The sequence below is a fragment of the Erithacus rubecula genome (assembly GCF_903797595.1).
Source record: "Erithacus rubecula genome assembly, chromosome: 1".
Taxonomy (NCBI): Eukaryota; Metazoa; Chordata; class Aves; order Passeriformes; family Muscicapidae; genus Erithacus; species Erithacus rubecula.
In genome coordinates this window covers 96,316,296-96,335,891 of record NC_136658.1, presented here as the reverse complement: position 1 = coordinate 96,335,891, position 19,596 = coordinate 96,316,296, and the positions used below count along the sequence as shown (strand labels likewise).

At 42.6% G+C, this 19,596-nt stretch overlaps 1 protein-coding gene across 2 annotated transcripts; it reads left to right on the top strand.

Moving 5' to 3' along the window:
• Positions 1 to 1,479: 1,479 nt before the first annotated feature.
• On the top strand, positions 1,480 to 10,533 carry RBBP7 (RB binding protein 7, chromatin remodeling factor). Of its 2 annotated transcripts, none has more exons than XM_079313262.1 (12): positions 1,480 to 1,671; positions 1,970 to 2,114; positions 3,891 to 4,033; positions 4,487 to 4,660; positions 4,962 to 5,077; positions 5,610 to 5,770; positions 6,668 to 6,794; positions 6,881 to 6,958; positions 7,521 to 7,597; positions 8,478 to 8,535; positions 9,071 to 9,181; positions 9,990 to 10,533. In XM_079313262.1, exons 2-12 carry the CDS (start codon positions 2,053 to 2,055, stop codon positions 10,047 to 10,049), a joined length of 1,167 nt encoding a protein of 388 aa, XP_079169388.1. In that variant the 5' UTR covers positions 1,480 to 1,671; positions 1,970 to 2,052; the 3' UTR covers positions 10,050 to 10,533. The 2 variants fall into 2 exon arrangements, with proteins under 2 accessions (XP_079169388.1, XP_079169387.1); XM_079313261.1 differs by having other exon boundaries at positions 1,531 to 1,700.
• Positions 10,534 to 19,596: the final 9,063 nt, after the last annotated feature.

Below are 19,596 nucleotides of genomic sequence, written 5' to 3'. Positions count from 1 at the left end.
GGTGTCCTCGGAGGTGCTGCTTTACCCACAGCCCCACCTCGCGGCCACAGCGCAGCACAGCAGCCTCTGCCTTCCCTCAGCACCGCCTCAGCCTAACCTCAGCACCGCCTGCGCCTAACCTCAGCACCGCCTCTGCCTTCCCTCAGCACCGCCTCCGCCTAACCTCAGCACCGCCTCCTCCTTCCATCGGCACCGCCTCCGCCTAACCTCGGCAATGTCTCCTCCTTCCATCGGCACCGCCTCCTCCTTCCCCCGGCACCGCCTCCTCCTTCCCTCAGCACCGCCTCCTCCTTCCCTCGGCACCGCCTCCTCCTTCCCTCAGCACCGCCTCCGCCTTCCATCGGCACCGCCTCCTCCTTCCCTCAGCACCGCCTCCTCCTTCCCCCCGCACCGCCTCCTCCTTCCCTCGGCACCGCCTCCTCCTTCCCCCGGCACCGCCTCCTCCTTCCCTCGGCACCGTCTCCTCCTTCCCCCCGCACCGCCTCCTCCTTCCCTCGGCACCGCCTCCTCCTTCCCTCAGCACCGCCTCCGCCTTCCATCGGCACCGCCTCCTCCTTCCCTCAGCACCGCCTCCCTCCTTCCCCCCGCACCGCCTCCTCCTTCCCCCGGCACCGCCTCCTCCTTCCCCCCGCACCGCCTCCTCCTTCCCCCCGCACCGCCTCCGCCTTCCATCGGCACCGCCTCCTCCTTCCCTCAGCACCGCCTCCTCCTTCCCCCCGCACCGCCTCCTCCTTCCCCCCGCACCGCCTCCTCCTTCCCCCCGCACCGCCTCCTCCTTCCCTCAGCACCGCCTCCTCCTTCCCCCCGCACCGCCTCCTCCTTCCCTCAGCACCGCCTCCTCCTTCCCCCCGCACCGCCTCCTCCTTCCCCCCGCACCGCCTCCTCCTTCCCTCAGCACCGCCTCCTCCTTCCCTCAGCACCGCCTCCTCCTTCCCCCCGCACCGCCTCCTCCTTCCCTCGGCACCGTCTCCTCCTTCCATCGGCACCGCCTCCGCCTTCCCTCAGCATCGCCTCTGCCTTCCCCCCGCACCGCCTCCTCCTTCCCCCCGCACCGCCTCCTCCTTCCCCCGGCACCGCCTCCTCCTTCCCCCCGCACCGCCTCCTCCTTCCCTCGGCACCGTCTCCTCCTTCCCCCCGCACCGCCTCCTCCTTCCCTCGGCACCGTCTCCTCCTTCCCCCCGCACCGTCTCCTCCTTTCATCCGCACCGCCTCCTCCTTCCCCCCGCACCGCCTCCTCCTTCCCCCGGCACCGCCTCCTCCTTCCCCCCGCACCGCCTCCTCCTTCCCCCGGCACCGTCTCCTCCTTTCATCCGCACCGCCTCCTCCTTTCATCGGCACCGCCTCCGCCTTCCATGGGTCCCGCCTCTCCCATCCTTGGCTCCTCCCTCGGCTCCTTTCTCTCCTTCCCCCGGCCCCTCCTCGCCTTTCCCCGGCCCCTCCTCTCCCTCCCTCGGCTCCTCCTCACCCCGCCTCGCCCGGCCCCGCCCTGGCCCCACAGCTTTTTAAGGGCCGAGGGTCCTCAGAACCGGGGGCGTTCTGTGGTACCGGTTTTGCTTGTGTAGCCTCGTTCGTTCTCCCTCCCGCCCACCTTTCCAGGGGCTCCTGTGCGCGCTCCCTCTCCCACCTCCTCCGTTTCTCCCTGCCGCCTCCTCTCCGCTCCCTCGCGGCGCTGTGTCTCTCCGCCATGGCGAGCAAGGACGGTAGGAGCGCCTGCCTGCCCCTGTGCCCGGCCGGGCAGTGGGTGTGCGGGTGCGTGTGCCCGGGATGGCGGAGCGGAGCTCCGGGATTCCTCCCCGAGCAGTTTCCGCGGGAGGAGGGAGCGGGGATGGCCGGCTGCAGTTCCCGTCCCGCCGGCCGCCCCCGAGGGCGCTGCAGGACCCCCACTCCTGCCCCGTAACCCCCCGGTGGAGCCCCGGCCGGGGCTGCTCCCCCTTCACCCCCTCCACCGTCCGTTCATCCCTTCCCGCAGTGCCGGCGGACACGGTGGAGGAGCGTGTCAACAGCGAGGAGTACAAGATCTGGAGGAAGAACACCCCCTTCCTGTACGACCTGATGATGATGCACGCCCTGGAGTGGCCCAGCCTCACGGTGCAGTGGCTGCCTGATGTGACCAGGTGAGAAACGGGTGGAGCGCACGGCTCCTTCTCTGTTAACCGCCTGGGCCGAGTAACTGAGGATAAAAACCATGCAAGACGACAAGAATTTGGGTTAGACTTGTTTTTGTTAGCTTGTAGCTCTTCATTTTGCTTACAGCTTTAAAAACGCTTCCGGTGTGCGAAAGCATCGAGGAAGAAGGTCGCAAGTTGATACTTAACCGAAGTGTAGATTAGACTAGCAGGAGGAGAAGGTGGTGTGAGGTGTGAGCACAGAAATCTTTCTCAATTTACTTCTAAATAAGAGATCTAGTGCTCATCTGTAGTTAATTCTGATCGAGAAATCTATCTACTGAATTAGCTCATTCTTTAAGACTATTTATCCTCATATGCACTATGCTTTTGTCTAAGCTATAGTATCTGTAGTATGGTATAAGCTCGATATCTTTTAAGCCCGGTCTTATTTAAGAGAATATTCTAAAATTGGTTCTTTGCATCCTGGTTTTATCCTTGGTTCATTGATGAATTCACATAATGAAATTTTCCATTCTTCCACACACCTATGAAAAAACTGAGCTCTCTTTAATTTCTTAAAGAATCAGGAAGATGGGGCTAGAATCCGTTCATGTGCCAACTACTACAGAACTTAAATTGTTGCAGTAACAACTCAGGGCTCCACTGAGGTAGAGGACAAGGACTGCTCTAACATGGATTTAGATAGATTTTAAAATATGTGTAAGCTTCATGCAGTTATCAGAGGATGGTCTCTTTCTTCTGTAAAGTTCCACTTTGCATATGGAATGTTTTACATGTTGGTTAGGTGACCACTTCATTTGGTGTACCAGAATGTTTGGGGATGATGTTTAGAGATGTGAGCTGACTAATCATGGCTTGGAGAAAATGCAGAGGGGGTTTGAGGGTGTAGAGCCTTATGAGGAACACTTCTGCTTGCCTCGTATTTTGCAGATTGAGTTAATATTCAGTTTAAAACCTGGTATTTCCAATTATCCAGTGTCAAAATATGTAAGCCATTTAAGGCAAGGACTGCTTCTTTGTCTGTCATCTGACATGATGGGACACCTGTTCCTGATGCAAGTAAGTGCATGTGTATTGTTTCTTGTTTGGCTTTGTATTTTTTTCCCCTCCACATTTGGAAGTGGTGTAGTAATGCCTGTGGTAGTTTAGGATTTCCCAAATGATTCTGGATTGCTTGGATTGAGGCAACATAATTGGCTTGTTGCATGAAAGAATGCAGATGTTGCTTGGTTTTTACTGCTCAAATTTGTCCTTTCAGAGATAAATGGTACCATCCATCCAGCTGTTCACTTTTAACTAAATGTTGCATTCAACCACCAGATGAGAAATTTGATTCTAATTAAGATAAGTGATAAAAGCTTCTAAGAGAAGTAACTAAAATAGGTTGTCCCCTCAGGATTTATGTTTTATGGAAGGAGTATTGATTGTTTCCTAAATCAATACTGTGAGACTCTAGGGAAATTAGACTGAAGTAGGTATTGGCATTACCTTTAACTGCTGTGCAAACTGTGTAACTGTCCCTTTCAAGCCACAGTGGCAATTTTTAATGCCTTGTATTGTCACTCAAGCCTTGCTGGTTGTGTCTTTGGTTTGCCCATGGCAGAGTCCAGTTTGCTTTATTGCACAAGTCTTTGCAACAAAGGGGAAGATCTCTTGGGGGGAGTCTCTTTTCTAGATCCCTGAAGAGGATTATTGATGCAAGCCACGGAACTTCTGAAACTGAGCACATAATTTTATTCCAACATTTATTATTCTAAACAGGCCAGAAGGAAAGGATTATGCTCTGCACTGGCTGGTTTTGGGAACACACACATCTGATGAGCAGAACCACCTGGTTGTTGCCAGAGTCCAGATTCCCAACAATGATCGGTTTGATGCTTTGCAATCTGACATTGAGAAAGGAGGTGGGCATGCAGCATTCTTATATTCTGTTTGTGCAGTATCATTACTGCTTTCAGTTGTTCTGATAATGATACTCTAATTTTCTGTTAAATACAAAAGGTGGATGTATACTTACCAGTCCACACTAATTCTAGACAACTAAAAAGAGGAAACTTTGTTTCAGAAGTGCTTAGGTAACATTGTTACACAATCCTTACTAGAATTTCTACCAGCTCTCAGTTGTGGAGAAAACTGGTACACATCTACCTCAAATTAAGACTAAAGCTCTGAAAGAGGATTCCAAATATCAAAAGTATTAATGTTTTGTGTTGCACGATGCGAGTCTTTCCTAGTCTTTGCTTGTGTTTAATAAGGTTCTACCACTGCTTCTTAGAGTAGGGAAGATGTTGTGGAATGCTGTTTCAGTAGTCTAAAATAATGGATGGGATAAACTGACATTTTTTTGACAACTATAGAATTTGGTGGCTTTGGATCTGCGCCTGGCAAAATTGAGATGAAGATTAAAATTAACCACGAGGGTGAAGTGAACCGTGCCCGTTACATGCCGCAGAACCCCCACATCATTGCGACAAAAACACCCTCTGCTGATGTGCTGCTGTTTGACTACACTAAACAGCCTTCACAACCAGGTGGGTCAGACTCCTTGGAGCTAAGCAAAATGCCTCATGTCAAAGAGGGGAAAACTTGGGTTTAACTGTGGTGGGAAGAGAGTTGCTGGGCTCTGGGACCCAAAGGAGAAGGCCCATATCTTCAATGACTTTGCCTGGTTATGGTCACTTTCATAAAAGAATCTTAGAAGCAGCACTCTCTGAAGAGGTTCATGTATAAAATGTAATTATTGCAACAGAAACAAATTTTTGGGTGAGAATGATGCTCCTAAGGATTGAGGGGCAAGGAGATGCTAAATAAAAGGAATTTTCTATCTTGCAGACCCAAGTGGAGAGTGTAATCCTGACCTTAGATTAAGAGGACACCAGAAGGAAGGCTATGGATTATCATGGAACTCAAATTTGAGTGGACATCTTCTCAGTGCATCAGATGATCATGTAAAAACTACATCTATTCCCCTGTTTAAAAAAGTCCAACTCCTCCTAATTTATGCTTTAGTAGAAAATTGGAGAAAATCTGTCCTAGTGCAGCTGTGTATTGTTACGTGGGGAAGCTCTCACATGTTGTAATTATATTTCTAAAGGCTGTGAGTTGGCTTTAGGCTGTAATCAACCATGAGTTCTTTTTAAGGTTCTTGCTGTAAGAACAGATGTTTTTATAGTTGTCTGCTGGAAGAAACCCTTTAAACTGGTTTAGGTCAAGATCATAAATTAGTAAGACTCTCAAAAATCAATAACTAATAGTTCATAAATTTCTTTGTGGACTTTAAAGTGCAAATTGCTTCTAAATAATCCTTGGGCCTTGAACTTGCAGATAATTTAGCTCTCATTAATGGCATAAGAAGTTGTCTTTTTCAGAAGAAAAGAACTGCTTCAGGAGTGTTGTCTCTTTATAGGTAGAATGTGATTGATTATTTATTTGAAAGATGATAGAGAGTTTACATTTCAACAGAATGTGACTTATTTACAGACGGTGTGTTTGTGGGATGTAAGTGCTGGACCCAAAGAGGGCAAGATTATTGATGCAAAATCCATCTTTACTGGGCACTCTGCAGTAGTGGAAGATGTGGCATGGCACCTGCTCCATGAGTCTGTGTTTGGATCTGTGGCAGATGATCAGAAGCTTATGATGTAAGTTAGGAGGTTTTTGGGTAGGGCCTGATGTGTCCTGCTGATGCCTTTTTTTTCAACCTAGAAATGAAATGACATACACTTTTGAGATAATATTGTATGGGGGACAATATAAAAGTGGATCTTTATTGGAGGCCTCTGGGGCAGTTATGGAAGAATGTCCACAAAAGCCTACCTCCCCACAGGGGTGGGTACAGTTTTATAAGTTTAGAAAATTAGCATAATTGATAAAAAAGCTCCAATTAGGAGGACAAGTGCTGATGCAATTACCCCAGGTCAAGCCCCTTCTCTGGGGCAAGTACCAGCCTTGGTAGTGGCTGTACTTTGTTTATGAAAATGTGTCTCCATGAGCTGTTTTCAACCTTGGTAGCCAGGGAAAACCAAGATAGGATAGAGGCCCTTGGAATATGTTTTGTCTTTCTGCCTAGGGAAAGGGCATGGAATACTGCTAGGAAAACTAGCCACTAATACAATAGGGTACAAATGTATGTGTAAAAAATGGAGAATATATAAAAGCAAAAAAGATAAAAACCAAAACAGCATCACTGCCAATGGACCTAGTCCACAGCACTTGTATAAAAAAAGGTCTGAATTTTGGAGTGATTTAATGTAGCTCTTCTTGGCAATCAGTGATGGTGCAGATTCACTGAAATCTACATGCCATCTAATGTGTTCACAGCACTTGAAAAGATGTAACTAATATGTATGTCATCTTTGTGGTGCAAGCTGTTCACGTACAACAGACACAAAATACTGAAGGTTTTGGAATGAAAACTAGCTTGGCAGTTGAGTTGAGCTTAGTAATAAAAGCTGTATTGTAAAAGAATTTCCTATAAAAACTTAAGTTTGTTTGCTTCCCTTCTTTCCTTCCTGCTCCCAAACCCTTCACTGCCACAGCTGGGACACAAGATCTAACACCACGTCCAAGCCGAGTCACTCAGTGGATGCTCACACAGCCGAGGTCAACTGTCTGTCCTTCAATCCTTACAGCGAGTTCATTCTGGCAACTGGCTCTGCTGACAAGGTTTTCACTTGTGTACACTTTACATTCCTAAGTAGTGCAGATGAAAGCCATTATAGCAAAACCAGTTTCTTGCTTGTGTCTCCCAGACAGTGGCTCTGTGGGATCTTCGAAACTTAAAGCTGAAACTCCATTCTTTTGAATCTCACAAGGATGAGATTTTTCAGGTGGGCAAGCTACTTATAACCTGTAAAAAAACCCAAGAGGAGTGAGTACTGGTTTGGACAAGAACATGTAGATTTGTGTTCTTGCAACACAAATGAATCTGTTGAACCAAAATTCACTATGTTATGTTTGACAATTACAGATAGTGCCGTGTAGTTTATTTCTTCCTTTCCTCACTTGACTTTGAATTAAGTAGTCAACAACTTGCTGATAAAAAAATACTAGATGTTCACGAATACCTTAAGTAGAAGGTTTATCTAAAATAATATTCTGTAGGGAGGATTTGGATTCAAACCTAATTTTGTGCTTATCTAATTACATGCAAGTAAGAGTCATTTTTAGACACATTTCATGAAACATGGTAAATCTGTAATAGTGAAATAATGTTGTCTGTTCAGTATGATAAAACTTTAGACTAAAGCAGTTTGTTTGAACTATTGGATGGCCTGTGTGCTGGAAGAAACTGATTTACATAGTATAGTTAAAAATTAGTGCCCGTGGGCTGGTTATTCAGGATATGCTTTAGAAATCAGTAGCTGCTCCACTGAAGTTTTCTTTCAATAGGTTTACTGGTCCCCTCACAATGAAACCATTCTTGCTTCAAGTGGTACTGATCCTCGCCTTATTATATGGGATCTAAGGTGAGGAGCAATGCCTTTGTTAGTATGTATCAACAGATGAATAAAAAAAGGCTGCAGGCATGCTTTATTTGGAAGGTTTAATTTGTGCTGTTCTCTAACTTTCCTTGCTTACCTCAGGCCTAGTCTTTTGGGTATAAATAGAAACAGCACAGTACATCTAAAGTTACTTTTCCATCTGGATTTCTTGTTAACAGCATTGTTTTCTGTTGTCCACTTGTTGCCTAGAGTCAAGTCAAAACCTGCAACAGTGTTAAAGTGGTAGGATAAAAAGCAGTTCTTTCATTAAAGCTTTTAGGTGTACAAATATGGCTATATGTGTATGCATGACAAAGGATTTCTGCAATTTTTAAAATGTTAATTAGTTTCTCTAGAGGTATATCCAATAGAAGATCAGTTGGCCCAGTAAAACACCCTTGTGTCTGCCCCTTTGGTGTTGGTCCAGGGGTTTCTTTGTCCTGTTTCTTGTTATGTCTCAATCTCTGGTGGAATACAAAGTGTCCTTGTCAGAAATTGTTCTTAAAAATAAGAATTTAAGGAATGTGTTAGAAATAGTTAATTATTCTAAAATGTGAGTAAGAGCAGGAAAAGCACTAGAAATCATACAACTATATATTAAAAACCCACTACGCTGTAAATGTGCAAAAGGTTAAAAATCTTTAGGAGTCAGATCAGTAAGTGATTTTTGCCTCCATGTTCTTATCAAGATTCCATTTCAATAATGACAGTGCCAGACTGTTGATGTTTTATACCTGGTACTTATAGATATTTCACAGTGCACACCAATTGCAAATATGGGAAACGAAGGCCAGGAACTGTTCAGTTAAGCTGACAGAGAATGCAACTGTCAATTTAGTAAAAAGTATAACCTACTTTCTTACAGCAAAATTGGAGAAGAGCAGTCTGCAGAGGATGCAGAAGATGGGCCTTCTGAGCTGCTGGTAGGTACCTTTTGTTCAGGTTTCAGTGTACTGACATGCTGTGTGGCAGTGAGGTGTCTTGATGATGCCTTTCCAGGCATCTTTGTCACTGTGCTGCTAAAACTGCAGCTCTTCATAAATCTTTTTGCTTCCCTGGTTTCTAGTTCATTGCTCTAATTTGCTGTAGGCTTCTTCCCTTCAGTTCTGAAGGTTTCCCCATTTCTTGTGTAAGTGCTCTTAGAGACAATCAGAATGAAATATGGCTGGATTTCACAGCCCAGCCCTGTGTGTAAGGAGACCATTGTGAGGATGTCAGTTGTTGCTGTAATAATAGGAACTGTTATCTCAAATTCTGTCTCAGCAACTGCATCTGTGTCCATAAGAGTGAATGGGAAGCAGTTGAACATGCCTTTCTTATGTCTGTTGTGAATCTCTAGTAGCAAGTTTTTCTTTGGATAGTTGTTAGCATGATTAATTTAACTTAAGAATCCTGAGTTTTAACAGATTTCTCTAGAGTTGAAATGGCTTACTGAAGGTTCTGGGGGTTTTTTAACAGTTTATTCATGGAGGACACACTGCCAAAATCTCAGACTTCAGTTGGAATCCTAATGAGCCTTGGGTAATCTGTTCTGTATCAGAGGACAACATAATGCAGATCTGGCAGGTGGTGAGTGTCACAACAGCTCTTGGGTTACTTGTTGTATAAATGAAACTGAGAAGGCTTGTTCTTCTTAGGGCAGCTTGTGCCTTCAAGGCCTGAAAGTTGTCTGTGCCATATACTTCTTGATCTAATCAAAAAGTGCAAGACTTTAAAAAGAAAACCAAGACTAAAACAACTTGAATAAAAGCAACTGCTAGTTAATTCTTGATTCCAAGTCCTAGGTCCTAATTAATATTAAAGATTTATTCTTAATAAAGCAGTTGCAAACTTATATCCTATATTAGCCAAGACTTACTCATGGCCCCTCCCTCCCCCATATATTGGCTGTAAAGCAGGATGCCTTTTAAATCCCCAGTTAGTTCATATTACTTCACATTACAGGAAATTGATCAGCTATCTTAGAAATGTGGAATAAAGTAATTTGGGAATAAATTGACTTTAAAAACTCTAACAGATTTAAATGTGTTTCACAGGTCAGGCTTCTTTTCTTAATGCCTGTGCTTGTTTTGTGTGTTTAGACTGTGGCTGAAATAATTCTAAATAAAATGCTCATAAAAGGTGGTTAAATAGCTACTGCTTTTGCTGTGAAATGGAGCAATGCAAGAAGGCAGCTGCCAAAATGTACCCACTGTGTATGTAGCCCATTCCTAAGTTTGGAAGGCCTTTAAGAAAGGGCAGGGAGAAAATCCCTTCAAGGAGGGGATGATGGCTGTGCCACCTTGGCATTATCAAGGTTTTCTTCTATATGAAGTGTAGAAAATTGCTTAAAAACAATTGTGTGTATGATTTGTAATGTCATGTTTTGTTTCTTCAGGCAGAAAACATTTACAGTGATGAAGAAGTAGAGATAACAGCAGCTGAACTGGAAGCTTAAGGAATGTAACTTCTCTTCTGTAAGGAACTACTGGAAATGACATAGTCAAATTGTATTACTGTATACATAAAGCCCTGGAAAACAAAGAAAAAAAAAACCAAAACCAAATAGCAAACCAAAACCTCACTATCACTGGGCATAAGCATTACAGCAAAACAAGAATATTCCTAATCAAATTAAGCAAAAAACTTGTATAATGAAGTTGTCATGGGATACTCTTGGATCTGTGGGCACTTTGAGCTGCTACATACTGTACAGCAATTAGCTTAAGAGAAAATAAGAATTTAATACCTCTGTCTATATTTGTAAATCAACTTAGTGTATTCCTGTAAATAAAATGGTCATATCCTCACTCTTCACACATAGAAACTGTATAAACTCCCCCACCCCTTTTTATTAATGATTAAAAAGAGCTTTTCACTTTTACACACCAGTTTTGGATTGGTTTTGCATAAATAAATTATATTGAGGGGAAAAGAAAAAATGCTTGGTTTGGTTAATGTGCACTGGTATAACTTGAATGCCTTCTTGCATTCAGTAATAGAATAAATGTAATTGCTCCCTGGTGCTAAAGTTATGTATTTTTTAATTTATAACAATTCAAAGTTTGGGAAGATGAGAGTTGTCTTCATGCAGAAAAACCCTGGACTAGATAACTTGAGTTCTGCACGAAGCAAAGGGCTATAGGAAGAGGAGAGCCAGTAAATATTAAGCAGACTCAAGTAACTTCTTTGTGTTTGGGTAATTATTGGTTGGATTTTGTTTGTTTTGGTGGGATTTATGTGTTAGTGTGTTGTGGAGTATTTTTTTGGGTGGTGATAAAAGCACTGTCCTTTATAATTTTCTGAAGTGCCAAGGTCCCAGTGCCCTCTCAATGAATTGGTGTCACCTGTGTATGGTTAGAGCCTTCTTGTTGCATTTTGTAGTTAAGTGGGGCAATTAGGCAGTTGTCTAAAATACATTAGTGTCTGAACAAATAATAGACAAATACAGTTTGCTTCTAAACCTTGAACTGACTGAAAAGCTCAGGAATTTTACCTGTATAGAAGCAAAATTTCTTATTTTTCATGGATCTACACAGCAGATGGATTACATTGGGAGCTGTCTGACAAATCTAAGTGGAGTTTATAGCTCTTAGCTACCTAAGACCTTAATTAAATTAATTGCTGGCTGTATTGCTGCTGATTAATTAAATTAATTGCTGCTGATCTTTCTGCTCAAGCTGGAAAAAAAAAAAAAGAGATCATGGTGATGGCTGATACTGAAAAAGTGATACCTTGCTCTCCTCTCCACTGGACCTGTAACAAGTTAGTAGATTACTGGGCTCAAGCTGCATCTCTGCAGCTGCCTGTGCTGGCTCTGGCTGGGATGAGGTCAGGTCCATCCCAGCACTGATATAGTGTGGGGGCTGTGGTTTGGATTCATGGCTGGAATGGTGCTGATAAGGCACCTGTGCTTTGGCTCTTGCTGGGCAGTGCTTGCACTCTGGCTGGGGGGAAGGGGCATGAGCTGGGGAGGGGACACAGCTGGGACAGCTGACCCCAACTGGCCAAAGGCATATTCCTTACTTCAGGCCATGTGAGCAATAACATGGGTGGAGGAAGGTGAGAAGGGCCTTTTGTGGTGGCTGTTGCTTGGATGGTGGCAGGGCAGTGACCTGTGTCAGGGAGGGGGCAAGTGGTTTCATTCCCCCCTCACCCACTTCTCAAACTCCTCCAGCTGTACCAGGAGATTTTCTTCCTGTTCTCTCCCCTGCCCTGCGGGGGAAGTGCAAGTGACAGCACAAGATAAGCGTGAAACACTGAATTCAGAGGTGGTTTCTGGTCAGGCCCTGCATTTTTTGACTATCATTCTGACACACACAGCTTTTAAAAGGCAGGAAGTGAAGATGTTAACGGCTCAGCTTTCTGGAGAAACAGAAATACTTCCCTGAGAGCATGGTGGTGGCTCCTCCTGGTGCAGACAGAGCTGTGCTCTGTGACATGACCCCTCTCTGCTGCAGGTCCTCTTCAGTGCTTGCTTCAAGGAACCTCCTGGCTGCTTGGTACCAACACATAGAGGACAGCTCATCCCTAGAACTGGTGATTCCAGCTTTGTGTGTGAGATATGGTTGGGGTTGTTCACTGCATTCTTTTTACTGCCTCACTAACTGAATGGGAGAGGGAAATCAGAGTGTAGCAACTGCATTGTTCTTGCTTTTCTTATGCTACTTTTTCTTAATTCCCTGCCTGCTGTTACCAGGGCACTCCCCTGCTTTGGAGTCACTGGGTTACCATGCATGGACTTGCCTCTCCACACTTTTTCAAAAATGGTTCCTATTAGAGTGATGCAGGTAGGTGCAAAGGAGCTTGAATACTCCTCTGGAAGGCTGAGATGCTGTTGGAGTTCAGAGAGGTGACAAGAGGACAGGATGTGCTAAACACCTTGACCACTGCTTGATTGACTGTGCTTTGGTTCTGCTGGTGTTCTGGGTGTACAAACCCTAAAATGCCATGCACAGAAAATTGAAATTAATATATTCTCTAAATATGAGTTTGGTTTGCCAAGCCCCCTGCCATGGGCAGAAACACCTTCCACTAGACCAGGCTGGGACATGCACCCTGTCTTTGGAAACTTGCACAGATGGGGCTTCAAGATAAGGCATGCACAGCTTCTCTGGGCAACCTGTTCCACTACCTCACTGCCACACAGCAAAGAAATTCTTCCTAATCTCTTAATCTAAATCCACCTTTTGCAGCGTAAAGTACCCATTAGCACTCCCTTCACTTGTGAAAAGTCCCTCTTTGACATTGATGTGGAAAGTTTGCCACTGTTCTTGATTTTCTTTGCTGAATCACTAAGAGCTCAGATCTGGATCTGTAAGGATCACTGACTGGTGGTACCTTGAACATTCCACAAAGTCCTCATTCCCTCTAGAGCAGAGAGGAGCAGCCTCCTGAAGCCTAGAGATGCAGTCAGTATCTGCTCTATTACAGCTGAAAAGATGAGATAATTAATAAGGGAACAAAATGAGAATGAAATTTCATTAACTATAACTGCATTTCAAAGTGCAGCTGTAAACCCAACCCCTACACTGCTTTCTTTTCCCCAAGTCTGGACTTTCTCCAAAACCTGTCTTCAGTCCAAAACAGCTTCCCCCAGTAGCAGCAACCTCATACCAATCTTTTTTAGGCAGGTCCAAGACAGCCCATGCCTGCAGCCAGTATTTAATTAGAAGAGTCTACCCTTATTGGCTAAAAGACTTTTGTTACAGAGAATGCAGTGCTGGAATCGATATGGTTTTTAATTTGCAAGTAGGTTTCTTTTAAAGTATTTTTTCAATTCCTGAGTAGCATGTTTTGAAACATTGGAAGATGATCCCATTGAAGCCTATTTATCTGAATGCCATCAGATTTTGATTTTAAAAGCTGTTGTCTCCCACAGGAACTAGATAACTGCTTATGCACTGCTTTTTGGTGGCAGTAAATATAATGGAAGTTGAAGTAAAAAAAAAAAAAGTAATAGAGCAGTCAATCTGAACAATGGCCCCAGCAAGATATTATTTATTGCATTAGACAAGAGTTACTTTTTAGGTGTACTTATGGAGTATACTCAGTTCAGTGTGTTATTCCTGCAGGTTGCTGTATGGTAGGGAAAGGAACCAGCATCAGGCTTTGCACACAGGTTTGAACAGAAAGGCCAATGAATGGAGTTTTGAGACTTACCTTTTTCAGATTGGCTGTTCCCAGAAGACCAAGTATAATGAAAACTATAAAAGGTAATCTGAAGTGAAAAACTGCCAGTTTAGAATGACTTCCATCTCAACACCTATGTATTTGATGTAATTTTGCAGTATTTTTCTCTCAAAGCTTTTTAGCCTACACCAAAGAATCTAAATTATTTCCTCTTTGTACTGAAATATAGCATGAATGACAGTGAAACTATAAAATTGTATTTTAAGCCAGCTGTTTTATTTCAACATACATGTTTTCTGGAAGTTGAATGATAAAAATCTTATTCTGGAGAGCAGCAGCACTGTGGCAGAGTGGTCTTTTATTGCCAATAAAGCCAAGGGGCATCACAAATTTTTGGTTCCACTTTTCCCTAAGAATGGGATGGTTATCATCAACTCCTCTGAAGATGAACTTGACAGAAGTAGTTGTGAGGAGCTGCAAGACATTAAATGTAACTGATACTGAAATATTTTGGAAGACTGATACTGTACAACAACAAACATGAGAGGGCATGTAACATTGCTGCATTTTGCTTCATTCTGGAAAAAGTAAGTTTGGGGTTTTCCTTTACTGTGTACAAAAAACTGCATTTGGTTTTATTGTAAAATGCAAGACTCTTGAGAACATGAACTGTGTGATAACAGGTAATTTTTGCTAGGTAGCCACACAGTTTATGCCATTATTCATACTATACTTTATTGTCTTCCATGTGTATGTGAGGCCTCTTCACTTCAGCACAGCAACAGCTGAACAAAGTTGTGCAAATTCTCTACAGGGAACAAATATTTAAGTCTAACACCCAGTTTGACCTGTTGCTTTATGGCTACTGGGATGTTTGGTGGGGTAGATTCTCCATAGTTCTTTCAACATCAGCTTCTGTCCTGTGAATTTCAAACCCAACACTTCTCCCAGTTCAAGCAGAGTCAAACATGGATAATGTTTTGAGAATTAAACTATTCTTCCCCTTTAAAAGGCAATGGATTGCTCTTTTAAAACATCAACAGTGCATATTCTGGAGAACTGGGTTAGAAGAGTCAGTAACCACCCAGCAGGAAACATCAGATTCACAAAGCTAGCAAAAGCTTTGATGAGCAGGAGTTAAAAAACAGGTACCACGACTAAGATCAAATTATTTTATATGAATATTGGCATAAAAGGTAGAAACCAACCAACTCCAACAAATTACATAGATGAAATACCAGTATCATCATGGCCTTGGCAGAACTGAGGTAGTTATTTTGACCCTTAACACCAGGGCATAAATAGTGAACTACATTAATATGGAGTATCCGTCACATGGCTGTATTCAGATTAAGTTTAACAATTAGTGACTTAAATTTATTTCCTCAGCTTGAAATATAATGAGAAGGAACAGGGTATTTAAATTTGCAAAAGCTCTAAGAGGTTACTTTCTTGAAGTAGAGCTTTAGCAGCAGTGTTCTTGGTATAATCTGGAATTACACAAAGGCCTGTTCCAAGTGTCCCAGTCCATGAGACAAGCACAGCCCAGATCCCTGTTCAAACAAGAAATCCAAAACAATGTGCAACCCCAAAGCTAAAAGATAACAAACAGTTCTAAAGGAAATTAAAATAAAGTCTTCATGGGCATCACAGCATTCTTAAATTACTTAAAAGTTCAGTCTCAATGGGTGGCAGAGTCAGCAAGGTCTGTAAAAGCTAGCACAGTTAGATGAAGCTGAGTTAGGCTGTTAGAAGGAAATACAACCTTCCTTCAAGAAGGAATGTCTAAACAAGAAGAAAAAGGTAGAATTACCAAAATTTAAAAGTAAAACTTAAAAAAAAAAAACCCAACCAAACCAGAAAGGAACAAAAAATATCTGAGGATTAACTTTCTAAAGGCCTGAAACAAAGTATCTCAGACTACAAATACAATTCTGAGCCCTGCCTTGAGGACTCAGAATGCAGCTGGGAAAAGAGGTTCTTCCCTCAGCCCTACTCTTCACTAGACAAGCACAGCTCAAATGTGTGCATGCATGTGCATTAGCAGGAGAGACTTAGCACTTGATTAAAAAAACAGAAAAAGCTAAAATCCCCAGCTATTAACTGCAACCAAATTTCCCTCTAGCAAAAGTTTGCAATTCTGACCAGTTTTTGAAAGGAACTTAGCAAGACTGGGAAGATCCAAGGAAATAATAACAAATTTGTCCTGTGTATCACCATGCACTGGAAGAAAGGAAAGAGGTGCTTACACAGGAGGAGAGGCAGCACCTTTGAGGAGACAAGTTTGAGATTCAAAGGAATACTTTGAAATACAAGGAGAGCAGCTAAGAGCAGGCAGTGTAGTTGGATTTCAAAATACTTGGCACAGCTCTAGAAAAGGCTCAGGGCTAGGACCTCTGTTGCTCACTTTTTATACAACGGGTATCTTCAAACAAGTTAAAAAATTTTTTAAAATTAAAAAAATTAATACTATCTTCAAAGAGTCATAGAGCACATCTGAATATGTTGTAGAGCAGTTCCAAATGCTACCTAGAAAATCAGACACAAAGGAAAACTGAACTCAAAACCAGTTCCAAAACAAAACTCAGTTTAGGGAAGTTGCCACATGTTAAGAGTATATACCAAAAAAGGCAAATAGAACACTTTTCAGTATTAGGAAACTAGAAGGGAGTGTACAATAGGAACAAATGACCCCACAGAGTATGACAGAAAGTGGAGCACTTGATGAACTTACTAGGAAACCTTATTTTTAGCATAAATCCCCACATTTTTTACAGTGCACCCAAGTGAACTGTGATGGATAAATTTTTGGAGAAGGCATGAGAATTCAAAGCAGGAAGGGGCAGATCTCCTGCCCTTCATGGCCCAAGTGCCCCTCACTTTAAGACACTCCAGTGAGGTGAGCAGAGGGCAGCACCTACTCACCCCTGCCCCGGGCTGCTCCCACCAGCAATGTGCCAGGCACTGCCATGACCCCAGAGCAGCCCCCTCCAACAGTACACCTGAAATCAAATTCCACATCTTTTAATTTTCACTCTTGACTTTTCAAATAAATAAAGTTTCAGCAGATGCAGTCAGAAGACACGAGTATGATGTTAAAGAAAAACTCAGAGTCCAATATATTAAGCATACTTATTTACTTAATCTATACAGAATTGAGTAGATAAAATTTCAGATTCACATTAGTGAAAAATCTCTACAAAATGTTTTTGAAAAGCAAAACAAAGACTGCCTGTTCATTTATCACTTTTCCTCATGAAAGCAGACATGGGTTGTAAAAATAAAGCAGTGTGTTTAGCACAAACTAGATTTCTGCATCACTTTTTTCACAGTTATTTCCATCTACAGTCCAAAGAGGTAGATTTTCTGCAACACCTGAGAATTGAACTGTAACATAACCAGGTGTAATGAAAGGAAGGACAAAACAATACAGATACAGCCCTAACTCACGTGTGTATGTATACACATATCTGGGTCTTGAATCACATACAATTTAGCTTTTTGCCACTTAATCATGGTGAAACTGTCCATCAGGCCCCAGTTTTGACCATCAGACACACTCATCTCAGGCTACATCAGTTTATATCCCAAGTTAAATGGTTTGTAGTAGTGGGAGAAAGGCAGTAATACAGGTTACTTAAAAACCCAACTGGAGCCCCTTTGGCTGCAGCCTGGCAGTGCAATAGCCTGCAGTATGGCAGATCAGTGACAGTGCTGAGCTCATCCCTAGCATCAGTTTGCATTTCTTTTTTAAAAACAACACTTTTCAATCAATGCATGAAACTTGGCTGAATAATTTCAGGAAGCAAAGTACAGCTTGCCTTGGCCAGATAAGTTGCTATGATAAGGGTATGTCTAGGGTAGAAAATAGAGAAAATATCCCTGTTCTAAAAGCCTTTCACTTGGGGCATTCTGCTTCATCTACATATTTAGCCAGTGACAAAGATACTTGTATTGCTGTTCTATACATCTGTTGTTTCTCAAAAAGCCCTTTAATTTATTCTTGCAGCAGGATCCAAACACTCACTCTTGCCTCCATGTAAAACAAGCTCTACAGAAAGAATTTTTCAGAATACCTATGTCCAAATAATAAATTGTAAAAATAGAAAACTGCATGTTCTACCTTGCCAAGGGTATGATGCACCAGATACAAAGTCTTTAGCTCTTCCTCAGAAAAATTACATCATACTTAGTGTTAGCTGAAAACCAGTTCTCACAACACCTGTTTTTTCAAGCTTGATTCTATAAAGCAAGCACTTTGAACAGCCAGTCTGAAATATTTCTTTCCAGTTATTTTTATGCTATATGGTTGATTGACATTTCAAAGCTCTGAATCTAACCTGACTGACTGCTCATTGATACCTTCTTTTCATTCCTGCATTGTGCTTGAACCACAAACACCAAACCCACACAATCTAAGAGAAAGATGGCCAGCTTCCCATTTGCTCCATGTCAGAAATGTAAGTTTTGCACAGTTCCTTTTAGTGGTATGAGCTAAAACACATTTATTAGGCCTTATATAACCTTCCTCTCTGAGACAGCTAAGTTATTTCAATGTACTTGACTACAGGAAAAGGACTGGGACCTCAGTGCAGCCTGAACATTCAAGTAATTTAGCCACTGAACTGCCAAGGGCAATGGGGGTGGGAAGCTCCTTGAGATGTGCTTGATTCAGAAATCCCCTCCCAAGTAAGTGCAAAAAACTTTAAGTACCAGAAAAGGCTACACATGTTCATATTTCTAAAAATGTCAGCAACCAAAACTAGAAGGTAAATAGAAGAGAACTAAACTTAGGGGTAGCTTGTAATTAGATCACATTGCCTTGCCAAAAAATAAATGTTGGTCCTAGTTCCTTTCTAGAAAAGAAGTCATAATGTGGGTATCAAAATTTCTAGGAAAATACAGTATGTTTTAAGGTTAACAAGGAATCTTTGCTTGTGGTATGTTAGTGTAAGATTGTGAAGTACCATCTTTACCAGATAACCTGACTGGGAAGGCACTCTGCCAACTGGTGCAGCTTTGAGGTTGAACGTGCAGGAAATTCCATGTTGTACTTCAGGAGATGTATCTGAATCTTCATGTCCAATTATAACCAGTACAGCCTTAACTAACACTTAAACACATTGCATATCTGGCTATTAGAGCAAGTCTGTATCCCAGACTCCTGTCTTCCACACCTCCACCAGTGAGTGTCTTATTTACCAGCTCTTCAGATAATGCAGAGGTTTGCTGAGACATGAATGGATTTCTCTAATCAGGATAACCATGTGGTGGACACACTGCAGCTAAGAGGGAAGGATGTCACCAATACCTGTGCAATAGGCTCCATAGCTGCAAAATCCCATTCGGTAGCATCACTGTACATTTTCCCACACATTTATATTTAACGTGTTCACAGGTAGGGCAAATAGTCCAAACTAACCTTTGTAACACAACCCTGAGACATCTGCAAAAAGCTGTACACCCTGTTTCACCAGCTGCAAATTCGTGTATCTCAAAGTTGTTTTTTCATACCACGAAGTACATAAAACCCTTTAAACTTATCTTTTACTATATTCTGGACCTTTACTTTTTCATTCATATATATGAAAACATATATAAAGGGAAAGCTGACTTTTTTACTGGCCATTAGACATCCTCATGTAGATAAATTTACTGGAAAAACTGATAATCTTTTATATACTGAGTGGCAAATCAATGAACAAAACCAGAGTGCTGTTCTTTAAAACAAAAGTGACCTGCTGTCACCATTTTCCCCCAAACGATATTAGATCTGTACACAGTCTTCCATGACAGTGATTTGTGTTGTGGGGAGGAAACGCACATGCATCCTTTTATGGAAAAATATTTTCTTTTAAAAAATGAGGCAGATG